The sequence below is a fragment of the Trachurus japonicus genome, chromosome 20, assembly GCF_045865225.1.
Source record: "Trachurus japonicus isolate A0001 chromosome 20, Traja_1.0".
Taxonomy (NCBI): domain Eukaryota; kingdom Metazoa; phylum Chordata; class Actinopteri; order Carangiformes; family Carangidae; genus Trachurus; species Trachurus japonicus.
In genome coordinates this window covers 922,112-938,164 of record NC_140926.1, presented here as the reverse complement: position 1 = coordinate 938,164, position 16,053 = coordinate 922,112, and the positions used below count along the sequence as shown (strand labels likewise).

The 16,053-nt window shown below is 43.1% G+C and overlaps 1 protein-coding gene across 1 annotated transcript; it reads left to right on the top strand.

Moving 5' to 3' along the window:
- Nucleotides 1-123: 123 nt before the first annotated feature.
- On the top strand, nucleotides 124-12,543 carry LOC146965791 (hemicentin-2-like). Its single transcript, XM_085763977.1, has 6 exons — nucleotides 124-154; nucleotides 749-784; nucleotides 1,968-2,231; nucleotides 2,311-2,559; nucleotides 10,847-11,011; nucleotides 12,470-12,543. Exons 1-6 carry the CDS (start codon nucleotides 124-126, stop codon nucleotides 12,541-12,543), a joined length of 819 nt encoding a protein of 272 aa, XP_085620103.1.
- The last annotated feature ends 3,510 nt before the right edge of the window (nucleotides 12,544-16,053 follow it).

Sequence of the window (16,053 nt, the reverse complement as noted above, 5' to 3'; positions counted from 1 at the left end):
CACCCAGCTAACCACAAGGAGGAAGTGAGAGAGTTTTTCTTTTTTTTTTTTTTTTTTTTTAGTTTTTTTTTTTTACCGTAAACTGATCGGAGAACAAATGTAACATGTTGATGAAGAGTCAGGATGGAGGAAACGTCTCTGCTGATGCTGCTCTGTAAGTTAATTTGTCCTCATGTCTGTTGGTAGAAACTTTAGACCAGGGATATTCAGTTAAAATGCATTGAGGTCCCGTTACTAAACTTATAAAGTCCAAATGGTGTTTTATAGCCTACCCCTATGTCAATTAAATAAAATCAACGAAGTACTTTTTCATATCTATTGTCAATTTTCAATTTTCCTCCATTTGGTGATGCCTGCTTTAGACATTTTACACCTTAAGCTGTCTGAGCTGTCGGAGGTTCAGTTCAGATTGGTTTCACATCAAAAGTTAGTCGTGGTCCTCAGTCTGTGGAGACGGTAGGGTGGTCGTTTTCTGTCAGTGAAACTTCACAGAGATATCAACCTAGAGGGTTTGAAAAACATGAATCCACAGAGAAGGAAACAAGACAGTCAAGAAGAACTATGAGGGAAGCAATGTGTTCACAGTCAAACAATGTGCCGTTAGCTCAGTGGAGACAGCCTCTGGGATGGATAATACAAGACAGAACCATTTTCTCTGTTCTGTTCCCATTCTACCTCAGTAATCGCAAAACTAAACCCACTTCAGTTTGTCTGTTTATTGTTGTGTGAAACTGTTGTGTCTCTGCAGGTGTGATGTCTCTGCTCTGCTGCACAACCCACACAGGTCAGTGAACTGCTGTAACAGTAGCAACAACAGTCGCCATGTTTCCATCCAATGTGATTCAAATTACTGAGAAATGCGCATTAAAGGAAATTCAAATCCTGTGTGTTTCCATTAAAAGCACAGACTTTGGTGAAAAACACAAAACTCACACGAGTTTTCCACAGATTGGCATGGCAACCAGCCTGTAAACGCTTTACTGCCTTCCCGACCCGGAGTGTGGATATCACCATGGAGAGAGGACATAGCTTTAGTGACAAGCGGGCAGTGGACAGCATTGATGTTTTTCTCCTTTACTAATCTTTTAAAAAGTTACTACGGTGTTTTGTCCTCCGTCCACACAAATCTGATGTTGTCGCCACTCTCGTCAGACAGTAACTTTATTCAACTCCCCTTTCCCCTGATTTTAGAATTGTTAATTTATAGGAAATAAACTCTCTTTTTTTTCTTTTTTTTACTTTCAAAGCCGACTCCTCCTGATATCCGCACCTCACATGCTCCACTGCCCGTTGCACATGTCTGATGTTTTGTTTTTTCTTCTCTCTAATAGGCCTATATGTATTCGATGAGAAACAGTGTCTCAGATGCAAAAAAAAAAAATCAGAAGGAAACGTCTGACAACAACGTAATCAATCAATGACGGAAAAGCGGAATGTTTGAAAAATAGTAAAGTGCCGCTACTCCGACAATGAAAAAAAAAAATAATGCAGCTATTCTGACAATTAGAGGTCAATGTCGAAATAGCGGCATGTAACTGATGGAAACATGGCTAGTGACAATTAAACACTGGTTTTTATATTGGGTTGACCTAGTTAATGGTGGAGTTAAAGGTAGGGTTAGAGATCCTATTCTTGAACATTTTTTACAAAATCCCGTTACTTCCTGCTTCCGCTTCGGCACTCGAGCTGTCAACAATGAAGGACCGATAAGTTACACTTAAAGTTTGTTTACTGAGCTGGATTTATTTAACTGCCCCATGCTCGACCTGAACCCTGTTGCTAGGCAACCATGTCAACACATTCTACCATAAATGAATTAACTATCACGAGAAAAGGGTCTTATAGCCTATTGAGATAAGATTTTGGATGTGGCCGTTCTCGGCTTCCGTGTGTAGCTACGTTACAGAATGAATTGTTGTTGCTGCTCAAGTGACCTTGTTGACATGAAGCTGTTTTCTCCTCCCCAGCTCGTCTGACTGTGAGTCCCAGCAGCTCTCAGCTGTTTGAATATGAATCAGTGTCTCTGAGCTGTGAGGAGGACGACAGCTCTGCTGGATGGAAGGTGATGAGGAGCACAACTAGACAGCAGAAGACTCGGTGTGGAGCTGGATGGGGAACATTAAGTGGTTCCTCCTGTGAGATCGGCTTCGTTGACCATTTTGACAGTGGAGTTTACTGGTGTGAGTCTGGAGAGGGAGCAACAACCAGCAGCATCAACATCACTGTGACTGGTAAGATCAGACTGTGGAGTCAGTGTTAATGCAGCTGTGTGGAAATGGATCAACTGCTGTACTTTGTCTCTGTGTTCAGATAAACCAGTGATCCTGCAGAGTCCTGTCCATCCTGTGATGGAGGGACATGATGTCACTCTGAGCTGTCAATCAAAGGAGACCCCTCCCTCCAACCCCCCAGCTGCTTTCTATAAAGATGGCTCCCTCATCAGGACTGAGCCTACACGTCACATGACCATCCGCCATGTTACCAAGTCTGATGAAGGCCTCTACAGCTGTGACATCACAGGCTATGGAGGGTCTCCACCCAGCTGGATCACTGTCACAGGTCAGAAGTCAGGTCAGGAGGTCAAAGGTCAGGTTTTTCATGTGCTTGATGTCAAACAAACAGATGTCCAGACATATTGGTAATGACAAGATAAGCTAACGCTGGCCATGAAAGGATGGCCTAAGTGTAGGCTAAGTATTAGCTATGCCTATGTTCCCAAAGCCTTATGTTCCCACAGCCTTATGTTCCCACAGTCTTATGTTCCCACAGCCTTATGTTCCCACAGCCCTATGTTCCCACGGTCTTATGTTCCCACAGCCCTATGTTCCCACGGTCTTATGTTCCCACAGTCTTATGTTCCCACAGCCCTATGTTCCCACGGTCTTATGTTCCCACAGCCTTATGTTCCCACAGCCCTATGTTCCCACAGCCCTATGTTCCCACAGCCCTATGTTCCCATAGTCATATGTTCCCACAGTCTTATGTTCCCACAGTCTTATGTTCCCACAGCCTTATGTTCCCACAGCCCTATGTTATGTTCCCACAGTCTTATGTTCCCACAGCCTTATGTTCCCACAGCCTTATGTTATGTTCCCACAGTCTTATGTCCCCACAGTCTTATGTTCCCACAGCCTTATGTTCCCACAGCCTTATGTTATGTTCCCACAGTCTTATGTTCCCACAGCCTTATGTTCCCACAGCCTTATGTTCCCACAGCCTTATGTTATGTTCCCACAGCCTTATGTTCCCACAGTCTTATGTTCCCACAGCCTTATGTTCCCAGTCTTATGTTCCCACAGTCTTATGTTCCCACAGCCTTATGTTCCCAGTCTTATGTTCCCACAGTCTTATGTTCCCACAGCCTTATGTTCCCACAGCCTTATGTTCCCATAGCCTTATGTTCCCATAGCCTTATGTTCCCATAGCCTTATGTTATGTCCCCACAGCCTTATGTTCCCACAGCCTTATGTTCCCATAGCCTTATGTTATGTTCCCACAGTCTTATGTTCCCACAGTCTTATGTACGTTCCCACAGCCTTATGTTCCCACAGCCCTATGTTCCCACAGCCTTATGTTCCCACAGCCCTATGTCCCCACAGCCTTATGTTCCCACAGCCTTATGTTCCCACAGCCCTATGTTCCCACATTTGAGATTTATCACATGGCGCATGCTCTGCTACGTGTGGAAAGATGTCTATGGGTGTGATGTTATGGGAACATAGGGCCTAATTTTCAGTGGGGAAAAACAGGTGACTCTCTCGATCTATCTGGCCTGTCTAGACTCTACCTGCTCTTTTTACTGAACTTAACCAACTCCTTTCTTCATCGCCTAAACCCAACCAGTGCAAAATCTTTTGGGGAAAAAATACTCTATTAAAGGAATTGTTGGAAAGGCAGGATGTTTAAAAAAAAAAAAGAACAAAAATACTGTCATTCCGACCATAGGAGGCAAAAATTGTCGGAATGACGGGACGTTTGATAGAAAATTAAGTGTTGCCATTTAGACAATTAGAGGCCTATGTCGGACTGGTGGGATGTCAGAATGGCGGTTTCCCCCCTGTGGGAACATAGGGCCAAATTTTCAGTGAAAAAAAAATGTTAGAAATGTGGGAACATAGGGATGACCCTGTTTCTAAGTTCAACCTTAAGTTAAAATTTAGCTAACTGAAAACATTAGGCAGCTAACCTGTAAGCAAGTCAATGCTAAAATTTGGGACAAGCTAACCATAGCATCCATCACCAAATACAGTATTTGAACTAAGTTTGATTCAGAACTCTCAGGTTGACAAAGAGTTTGTTTATACCCATGATGCACTGCAAACAGGAGCTGCCGCTACTCCGACAATGAAAAAAAAAAATAATGCAGCTATTCTGACAATTAGAGGTCAATGTCGAAATAGCGGCATGTAACTGATGGAAACATGGCTAGTGACAATTAAACACTGGTTTTTATATTGGGTTGACCTAGTTAATGGTGGAGTTAAAGGTAGGGTTAGAGATCCTATTCTTGAACATTTTTTACAAAATCCCGTTACTTCCTGCTTCCGCTTCGGCACTCGAGCTGTCAACAATGAAGGACCGATAAGTTACACTTAAAGTTTGTTTACTGAGCTGGATTTATTTAACTGCACCATGCTCGACCTGAACCCTGTTGCTAGGCAACCATGTCAACACATTCTACCATAAATGAATTAGCTATCACGAGAAAACGGTCTTATAGCCTATCGAGATAACAAAATAATAAGTCGTTATCACGAGAAAACGGTAATAAAAAAATATATTTTGGATGTGGCCGTTCTCGGCTTCCGTGTGTAGCTACGTTACAGAATGAATTGTTGTTGCTGCTCAAGTGACCTTGTTGACATGAAGCTGTTTTCTCCTCCCCAGCTCGTCTGACTGTGAGTCCCAGCAGCTCTCAGCTGTTTGAATATGAATCAGTGTCTCTGAGCTGTGAGGAGGACGACAGCTCTGCTGGATGGAAGGTGATGAGGAGCACAACTAGACAGCAGAAGACTCGGTGTGGAGCTGGATGGGGAACATTAAGTGGTTCCTCCTGTGAGATCGGCTTTGTTGACCAGTTTGACAGTGGAGTTTACTGGTGTGAGTCTGGAGAGGGAGCAACAACCAGCAGCATCAACATCACTGTGACTGGTAAGATCAGACTGTGGAGACACTAGCCCTTTTTCCATCCAAAGTGATTCGAATTACTGGGAAATGCGCATTAAAAGAAATTTACCAGATAGCAAAGAATCATTGAAACAGTGTTGAATCAACATTATTTTGTCAATGTTGAGTCATTGAAATTGAATTGAATCAACGTTGGACTGGAACGTTGATTTTAGATCAGTTTGCACCCTTTTTTAATATTGAAACAATGTTGATTTTCTAACTAAAGATCAATGGAATTTCAATGGTATTTCTACTAAAAAGATATTGAAACAATGTTGAAATTTCAACCATTGAACAATATTGATTTTCTAACTAAAGCCTGCCACACACATAAAGATTTTATAAATCTCAACCGATTTATTATCTGTGAGAGACCCCACACATAAAGATACAAAATCTGTGATTGAACAGTTTTGATCGTATTGTGTGTGGGGTGCTGCGATATTCCAAACACAGCTCACCACACACATTAAGATTTTTCGACCTCTGGTCAGAAAACAATCCGGCATCAGCAGCGATACCAGGGGTGTCGTTGTAGCTACTCTTTCGGGTCTATTTCCGGAATGGACAATGAGAGCGACGTAATTTCTTTTTTAATGAAAGCGGGACACTTCAGCCTTTACAACGATCCCATCTGTGTGTGTCTGTGGCTCCGGACACCGAGCAGTCAAGCGGCTGTCCAATAGGGAGCCGTGCGCTGTCACATGACGGGCTGTGAGCGGCGGTCACATGATCGTTTAAACATGGCTGCTGTATTGCCGGCTGTTGCCGGCTACGAGCACTACCGTCTTTGCTATCGGCTTCAGGAAACCTCCCGTGTATGTGTGAATGTCTGTGTGAACCTCATGTAATGCCAGGGCTCAGGGCTGCACCGTGGCTCTCTGTGGGATTGCCGGTGCTGTGTGGAGAAGTGGCTTGTTGCTGCGAGCAGCATGCAGAGCTCGGTGCAGGCGCTTCTCCGCACAACACCAGCTTTCCACACACAAGATGACTTTTGATTGAAACGGCCACCGAAGTCGGCCCCGATAATCGTAAATATTGAACATGTTTAATACTTACGATTATCGGCGCCGAACGTTTTCCGAGCCGATTGTCGGGGGAATTTTGACTCTTAACACACCACACACTACAAGAGAATCTTATAAGATAATCTTAAGACCTTAAGATAATCGGGCGGTGTCTGTCCGTGGTCGGAAGGGGGAAAATCGGGGCAAAATCAGCCCGATTATCTTTATGTGTGTGGCAGGCTTAAAGCGCAACTGAATTTCAATGATATTTCTACAAAAAAGATATTGAAACAATGTTGAAATTTCAACCATTGAACAATGTTCATTTTCTAACTAAAGCTCAACTGAATTTCAATGATATTTCTATTAACACTAATATTGAAACAATGTTGAAATTTCAACCTAACTAAAGATCAACCCACTTTCAATGATATTTCAAATGATATTAAACCACAAAAAATACTAAATATGCCTAAGAAAAATAGGATGATAATAATACAAATAACTGCTTTATCTACAGTAAGGATGTTAGGAGTACACTGTAACAAATTTAGGCTATATTTCTGTGAATATCAGTTACATTCTGATAAGGGTCACTTTAAATGTTCACCGTTCAGTGTTAACAGGCATAAGTGACTCAGTTTAGCAGTTTAGAATATATACAATCTCAATTTTCAATGCAGTTAAAGACTGTATTGTTCTGACAGGTACTTAACAATCAATAAACAACCTACAAAGGATGTACATCACACAAATGTTTATTTAGACAGGCAGTGTCAACATAAATACTGTTAGACATCCCAGATTAACAAGCTAAAAATATTATAAGTAACAGTAAAAAACAGCCAAACTGTCTGCGGGAAACAATGTCATTTAACTAAAATTGCCCCTTAGCGAACATTGAAACACAGCTTGTGTTTCCTCTCATAAGATCTCTGTGCAGTAGGCGTGTGCTTTACCTCAGAATTGTCCATTGAGGGTTGTGTTTTACCTCTTACAGAGTTCTGTGAGGTGTAGGTGCATGTTCATCTTTGTCTGGTTATGTGTGGACAGTCCTGATTTAAAGAGGAATCTTCTTGGTCAGGGAGAGATGATCGTCACCTTGCTGGTCGTTGTTCCTCGCCCTGGCTTTATTCCAGCGTTGCTTCTCTAAAACAACGACAGAGAGAAAAATCTAAATAACTCAGGGATGTACAATAACATTACATGCTTATAGTCTCCACTGGTTTAATGGGGCAATGTCAGTCTGTCGGAACAACATCTGGAGTTAAGAACAAGATATAAGATTGAGCTCACTGACCTACATGATGAAATTCCATGAGGTTCAGACATCTTCTGGACCATCATAGGTGTCTTCTTGATGACACTTTCCCTGGATAGCCTCTGTTCCCCTCTCTGGGTAGATACCCATGAAGTGTCTGAAGTCAGAGTAGTCTATGATCAGAGACTGAATGAAAAACTATAACATTTTGGAGTTTAAAAGAGGTAGTAGTTTTCCAAAAACTTCAAGTATCAGCAACAATATTAAGTTTAAGTACATTTCTAAAAAGTCTATAAACAATGATCTGATATATGAAACAATAAAAATGAGCCTCAAGGCTGTGGGAACAGCCTCATGTTCCCACGGTCTTATGTTCCCACAGCCTTATGTTCCCACGGTCTTATGTTCCCACAGTCTTATGTTCCCACGGTCTTATGTTCCCAAAGGCCTCATGTTCCCACCGTCTTATGTTCCCACAGTCTTATGTTCCCACAGTCTTATGTTCCCACAGTCTTATGTTCCCACGGTCTTATGTCCCCACGGTCTTATGTTCCCACGGTCTTATGTTCCCACGGTCTTATGTTCCCAAAGGCCTCATGTTCCCACGGTCTTATGTTCCCACAGCCTTATGTTCCCACGGTCTTATGTTCCCACAGTCTTATGTTCCCACCGTCTTATGTTCCCACGGTCTTATGTTCCCACGGTCTTATGTTCCCAAAGGCCTCATGTTCCCACGGTCTTATGTTCCCACAGCCTTATGTTCCCACAGCCTTATGTTACGTTCCCACAGCCTTATGTTCCCACATCCCTATGTTCCCACAGTCTTATGCTCCCACAGCCTTGTGTTCCCACAGTCTTATGTTCCCACAGCCCTTTGTTCCCAGAGTTTTATGTTCCCACAGTCTTATGTTCCCACAGCCTTGTGTTCCCACAGCCTTATGTTCCCACGGCCTTATGTTCCCACAGCCCTATGTTCCCACAGTCTTATGTTCCCACAGTCTTATGTTCCCACAGTATTATGTTCCCACAGTCTTATTTTACCAAAGCCTTATGTTCCCACAGCCCTATGTTCCCACAGTCTTATGTTCCCACAGCCTTGTGTTCCCACAGCCTTATGTTCCCACGGCCTTATGTTCCCACAGCCCTATGTTTCCACAGTCTTATGTTCCCACAGTCTTATTTTACCAAAGCCTTATGTTCCCACAGCCCTATGTTCCCACGGCCTTATGTTCCCAAAGTCTTATGTTCCCACAGCCTTATGTTCCCACAGTCTTATGTTCCCACAGTCTTATGTTCCCACCGTCTTATGTTCCCACAGTCTTATGTTCCCACAGTCTTATGTTCCCACGGTCTTATGTTCCCAAAGGCCTCATGTTCCCACGGTCTTATGTTCCCACAGCCTTATGTTCCCACGGTCTTATGTTCCCACGGTCTTATGTTCCCACGGTCTTATGTTCCCACGGTCTTATGTTCCCAAAGGCCTCATGTTCCCACGGTCTTATGTTCCCACAGCCTTATGTTCCCACGGTCTTATGTTCCCACAGTCTTATGTTCCCACGGTCTTATGTTCCCAAAGGCCTCATGTTCCCACGGTCTTATGTTCCCACAGCCTTATGTTCCCACAGCCTTATGTTACGTTCCCACAGCCTTATGTTCCCACATCCCTATGTTCCCACAGTCTTATGTTCCCACAGCCTTATGTTCCCACAGCCTTGTGTTCCCACAGCCTTATGTTCCCACAGCCCTATGTTCCCACAGTCTTATGTTCCCACAGCCTTGTGTTCCCACAGCCTTATGTTCCCACGGCCTTATGTTCCCACAGCCCTATGTTTCCACAGTCTTATGTTCCCACAGTCTTATTTTACCAAAGCCTTATGTTCCCACAGCCCTATGTTCCCACGGCCTTATGTTCCCACGGTCTTATGTTCCCACGGTCTTATGTTCCCACGGTCTTATGTTCCCACGGTCTTATGTTCCCAAAGGCCTCATGTTCCCACGGTCTTATGTTCCCACAGCCTTATGTTCCCACGGTCTTATGTTCCCAAAGGCCTCATGTTCCCACGGTCTTATGTTCCCACAGCCTTATGTTCCCACGGTCTTATGTTCCCACGGTCTTATGTTCCCACGGTCTTATGTTCCCAAAGGCCTCATGTTCCCACGGTCTTATGTTCCCACAGCCTTATGTTCCCACGGTCTTATGTTCCCACAGTCTTATGTTCCCACGGTCTTATGTTCCCAAAGGCCTCATGTTCCCACGGTCTTATGTTCCCACAGCCTTATGTTCCCACAGCCTTATGTTACGTTCCCACAGCCTTATGTTCCCACATCCCTATGTTCCCACAGTCTTATGTTCCCACAGCCTTATGTTCCCACAGCCTTGTGTTCCCACAGCCTTATGTTCCCACAGCCCTATGTTCCCACAGTCTTATGTTCCCACAGCCTTGTGTTCCCACAGCCTTATGTTCCCACGGCCTTATGTTCCCACAGCCCTATGTTTCCACAGTCTTATGTTCCCACAGTCTTATTTTACCAAAGCCTTATGTTCCCACAGCCCTATGTTCCCACGGCCTTATGTTCCCAAAGTCTTATGTTCCCATAGTCTTATGTTCCCACAGTCTAATGTTCTCACAGCCTTATGTTCCCACAGTCTTTTGTTCCCACAGTCTTATTTTACCAAAGCCTTATGTTCCCACAGCCCTATGTTCCCACGGCCTTATGTTCCCACAGTCTTATGTTCCCACAGTCTTATGTTCTTACAGTCCTATGTTCCCACAGCCTTATGTTCCCACAGTCTTATGTTCCCACAGTCTTATGTTCCCACAGTCTTATGTTCTCGCAGTCCTATGTTCCCACAGCCTCATGTTCCCACAGTCTTATGTTCCCACAGTCTTATGTTTCCACAGCCTTGTGTTCCCACAGCCTTATGTTCCCACAGTCTTATGTTCCCACAGTCTTATGTTCTCACAGTCCTATGTTCCCACAGCCTTATGTTCCCACAGTCTTATGTTCCCACAGTCTTATGTTCTCACAGTCCTATGTTCCCACAGCCTTATGTTCCCACAGTCTTATGTTCTCACAGTCCTATGTTCCCACAGCCTTATGTTCCCACAGTCTTATGTTCCCACAGTCTTATGTTCTCACAGTCCTATGTTCCCACAGCCTTATGTTCCCACAGTCTTATGTTCTCACAGTCCTATGTTCCCACAGTCTTATGTTCCCACAGCCTTATGTTCCCACAGTCTTATGTTCCCACAGTCTTATGTTCCCACAGCCTTGTGTTCCCACAGTATTTGAACTGAGTTTGATTCAGAACTCTCAGGTTGACAAAGAGTTTGTTTATACCCATGATGCAATGCAAACAGGAGCTGATATTTACCTGACCAGGTGTGATTTGCAACCCCACTCATAGGTTCAACCCCTCCCCGTCGCTCTGCCCCGCCCACCTCTGGAGCTCCGCCCCCTGCCTGGTCCGTCCTGCAGCTTGTGCTGTTCGTGGTCCGATACCTGGTGGTGTTCAGTCCGTACTTCATCTGCACCGTCCTCATGGTGTCTTTGTATCGCCGCAGACCCACAGGTAACACTCCACTGATTGATTGATTAATTGATTGATTATAACATGTATAAATATGTTTTCTACCTTTTCCTACCTTCACCTGTTACTGGCAGATAACCAACCGTCCACTGAAGCCAAGCAGAGATGATGTCATGGCATCGAGCACCGAGCACGACTTCTGAGTGAATAGCCTACATGTTTAAAGCTGCAGTTTATCAATAATCAATGCTTATTGATCGCTATAGCAATACTTTGATTCTATCCACCTTATTCCTTGGGGCGTTGCAAATGCACCTGGAAGAAACACATTGTGATGAATGTAATGAAACGATAGCAACTCATTACGGATGTTCTAGGTCTTTTTGATTAAATTAACATTAGGCTAAATAATGGATTTATTTTTAACTACAACTTTTGTGGGGGGATGGGGCGCCCACCTTCCCAAATACACTGTAGAAAATAATCATTAAAACTACCAGAACAATCCACATTTACCTTTCAACGTGTGGCAGCAGCACGCCTGCAAGAGCTGCCTTGACCTGTGATACATGAACACCCTGCTGTTTGTATTTCACCTGACGTTGAGATAAGACCCATGGCTCGGTGATGCTTTAAGGTAAATACAATTGTGGCCCACATCTTTTATTTAACAAAACGCAGCCGTCCTTATAACTGTGTAGAAAATGCTTTTTAAACATTTCCAGAGCTTTTAAGATTGTTCATTACCTCACCATCTGCAGCAACTGAGATAACAACATAGCTTAATATGCTCTGTGTGTTATATCTTTGGCCACTTGAGCAACAACAGGTGGTGTTCCCACATGCTTTATGTCTCTAACACTCGAAAAACATATATTAGCGTGCACTGTAAGCATGTAACAAACGCCAATTCCGTTTTGCACCGGAAGTCGCTCCCATAATTCACGCAGCGCCTCATGGAGGCTAGGTGGATTGCTTCAGTGTTTAGCTGCTTCGTGCTCTTGTTTAAAAATGTTTCACTGCTGTCAAAAAACAAATAAAATGTCAGACATGATTTCACTTGAAGTCTTTTCTGTGTTTTCACATTCATTTACAGTATTTCTGTTTTTCAGTCTTCAAGCTTTAATTCATATGAGACTTGATCAGATGTCAAAGATCAACCGATCTCATTGTAGTTACTAATCCTCAAAGACCCAGTCAGACTCTCTTTGAGACAAACTGTTTGTAAAAACGGGCTATAGAAATAAAATTGCCTTGCCTCTTTAGTATATTGTATTGTAGTAAAGTGTACTGTACCATGTTGAAGTATCACCTGTACAGTCCGACCACCTCAGTCAAATCTGAGGTCGAATCTCATTAAATGTGATTATTGAAGAAATTATTGAATACCCCCCCCTCTACACCTTGAGGCCTGGTTGTATAATCTCTGCGCCGCCATCTTGTCTTCTCTCTGGACCCACAGACGTGTTCTTAAACATGAATCATTGCATCTTTACCCAGCATGCACTGCTGCTCGTGTGAGCGCCGTCCCACACTCTGAGCCTGAGGCCGCGTCCAGACGCACTGTGACATAATACGACCTGATGACACACACACACACACACACATCGTACACAAAGAAATAATCTCATTTTAAAGTTTGTAAATTCAAGTTTTTTCCTTTTTCCTTGTTTGATTGTGGAGTGAATTAAAAGGAAGTCAGGTGACGTGGACATTTCAAAGTAAAAGTTCAGAGGATTGTGTAGCTGTTCTCTATCTACACAGAGTTATTCATTTATTTCTGTGTCGTTTATCATTTCCTTCTGTCTGATTCGTTTCTTCTGGTTTTGTTTTTTTAATTGTGACAATAAAAATGTAAAAAAAAAACATCTGTTTTCTACGACGGAGTATTAGGGCCGCATTGACAAATAAAAAAATCTAAAACTTCAAGAATAAAGTCATAAATTTACGACTTCTCGTAATGTTATGACTTTTTTCTCGTAGGAAATTGACTTTATTCCCGAAGTCTGTGTTTTGTTTTGTTTTCTCAATGTGGCCTTAATATTCCATCGTAGTTTTCTGTCGACAAACAACTTTTATTCTCCTAATGATGTGACTTTATTCTGGAAACTTGTTTTTCCATCTGTCACGAAGCTGAAACATCACGATGTGGAAACACTGCAGCTTTGTGTGTGTGTGTGTTTGGATCTATAAACTCACATTAAACAAAATGAGTCTCAAAACACAAGAACGAGGAGTAAAAACCACCTGGACACAACGGTCTGAACCTTTCTGAGTGTTTTTTATTCAAAGGCTGTAAATTTATTTTTCTACAGTGTAAAAGGTCACAGTCTGAACTCAGGGTGAGAGAAGAAGAAGAGAGAGTTGAAAAAGAAACATAACAGAATATAAAAACAAGGAGAAGGAGAAGAAGAAGTTGGAGGAGCAACAACATCCAGAAACAAATGATCCACTTAAACATGTTGGAGAAAAGAAACAGAGCCAAGATGGCGTCCGTCACTACCCACACAAACACAACAGAGTCGATGAAACCTTGAACAACAACAGGAAGTTGAGCTCGTCTCAGTAAAACAAGGTGAAACTGATCTGAGACCAGAAACAAAGTGGTTATTTATATTCATATTCATAATTCCAAACATATACATTTGTACAGTTCTTTTCTCTGATATACTATTATAGGATAGTTGTGTTGCCGTAGCGATGCAGGTCGTGTTTCTGAGCCCTGAACGTGAACGTGAAGTGAACTTTGTTTTTTTTTAAAGCAGCAGACGTTGGTTTAGCGGCGTGGGCGGGGCCGTGGGCCGTGGGCGGGGCGATGGGCGGGGCCACGGCTCGGTTTTTTAAAGTGCTGCCGTTACTGAGTCGTTTTGTTCCGAAGTGCTTCAGTGATTCTTAGAAAAATAGATTTTAGAGATTTTTCAGGGGCGACAGAATCAGACCTTCGATCTCCACTTCCTCTCTCTCTCTCTCTCTCCTGATTGGACGAAATCCTGACGAGTTATTGCTACGAAAAAGGTTCGGTAGGTACAGACGAGCGATGGCACCAATTATCACCACATTAATATTAATTCATATTAATTACTGCTTCAAACAAAGATTTAATCAAACAACACCAAATTAACCAATAATGAACCAGTTAAAGCTGCAGTTCCCATTTTTGGCCACAAGGGACAAAAACGTCAAAAACAAGCTAAGGAAGAAGAATCAGCTGATTAAGACCATCCACCTGTTTCTAATTAAACTAATTAAACCGCTTCAATCTGAGTCACCGAGTCTCTTTTTGCTCCAGTTTGGCTCTTTAGCTGTCTAGGGATGTCACGACGATTAGCCTACTTGTTCTGTCTGTTAGCCACTTAGCTCTGTTAGCTCTTTTAGCTCTGTACTCCACCTGAAGGAAACAGTGTCAGATTCTCTGGAACTATTTTGTTGTCGACTAGACGACAAACGTCTGATGTGGGCGGAGCTTCACTCATGACCACAGAAGTATTTTAGCATTTATTTACTGTAATATTTAAAATATATTAAATCTGAAATATGGTAGGTTGGTAGGCTATAAATCTATCTGCCCCCTAGTAGCAGCATTAATCTATCTGCTCCGTAGGTGGGTCTAGAAACGAGCCATAGACACAGTCGGCAAGCAAGGAAACATCACTTCCGGTTAGGGCCGTGGGGGAAAACAAACCGTGTCCCCCATACACACTCATGCAAAAACGCGGCATTTTAAACCTTTGTCAAAGGCTTTTTCGCCGTCCTGTCTTAGTTTTAATCACATGTATATGCTGACAGAGAGCTATATTTTTAGAAACTCATCACGATCTGGGTCGATTGTTGTCCGTACATTTAAAAATATTAGGTATTTCACAGTCAGTCATATTTGTCTTCCCCCACGGCTCTGACGCTCTCTTAGTCGCCGCCGGCCGGCTCTAGACACTGCCTGAGTTATTGTGTATTATTTTGCACCGCAAATAAATTCAAAAACCACAACCTGAACTTTTATATCGGAACTTCGCTCATCTTCTCCAAACGTGTAACGCTCTGACCGGAAGTGAAGGTTGCCGACCCTGCTGACTCGGTGTAGGCTATGGCTGTGAAAACTTTATATTTTAAGATGTACGGACAGCAATCGACCCAGATCGTGATGAGTTTTCTAATATCTAGCTCTTTGTCAGCACATACATGTGATTAAAACTAAGACAGGACGGCGAACAAGCGTTTGACAAAGGTTTAAAATGCCGCCTTTTTGCATGAGTGTGTATGGGGAAAACGGTTTGTTTTCCCCCACGGCCCTAACCGGAAGTGACGTTTCCTTGCTTGCCGACTGTGTCTATAGGAACTTTTTGAGTCTGGAACACCGTTTGTGTTGACCAATCACAGCGCTCTATCTATTTAGAGAGTCGTTGGGCGGCTTAACGCCATGACAACATACATTTTAATTGGCTCGTCAGGCTAACGTCATCCTGCTCTTTGCTCTGATTGGTCGTAGCGCTACCCTATTGGTGCAGAGGCAGTTTGAAAGACAGCCTTCATCCCGCCCCCTGGATTGAGCCGAGGTCTACCGCTCGTTGACACACTAGACATGTTAATGATGTAGTCTGGTGCGTCAGGCTAGTACGTTGGTCAAACTGATGCTAACAGGTGGGCGACGTCCTCTTTATCTGAAAAGTTTCCACATGGTGACGACTCGGAAAACTCTACGGTGAGATAAATGAGCTAAAAGAGGCTAACAGACAGACAGAGCTAAGTTACAATCAGCTGCTTCAATGTTTGATTCCCTCTGAGAAACATGACAACGTTTAAATCACAGCTGCTCAGTCTTTGTGCTAAGCTAAGCTAAGCTAAGCTAAGCTAACAGAGAAACGCGTCATCTCATCTCGTCATCAACAAACTGACTGCTGCCTTCATGTGCTATGGTACAGATGGTATTTTCCACTTGTGACCTGGTATTTACCAGTGCGTTGTTGTTGTACAGAGAAAATAAAGATGGTGGACACACAGATTCAGACTTGTTACTTTGGTAAAACCATAGATATATCACACGTGCAGCATCTACGTGTATCTTGGATTGCCTAGTTCATCTCTTACAG

Coding starts and splice junctions, on each gene's coding strand:
- LOC146965791 (XM_085763977.1), top strand. CDS start 124: ATGGAGGAAACGTCTCTGCTGATGCTGCTCT. Junction 155..748: donor GTCTCTGCTGATGCTGCTCT/GTAAGTTAATTT, acceptor GTGTCTCTGCAG/GTGTGATGTCTCTGCTCTGC. Junction 2,560..10,846: donor CAGCTGGATCACTGTCACAG/GTCAGAAGTCAG, acceptor CCCCACTCATAG/GTTCAACCCCTCCCCGTCGC.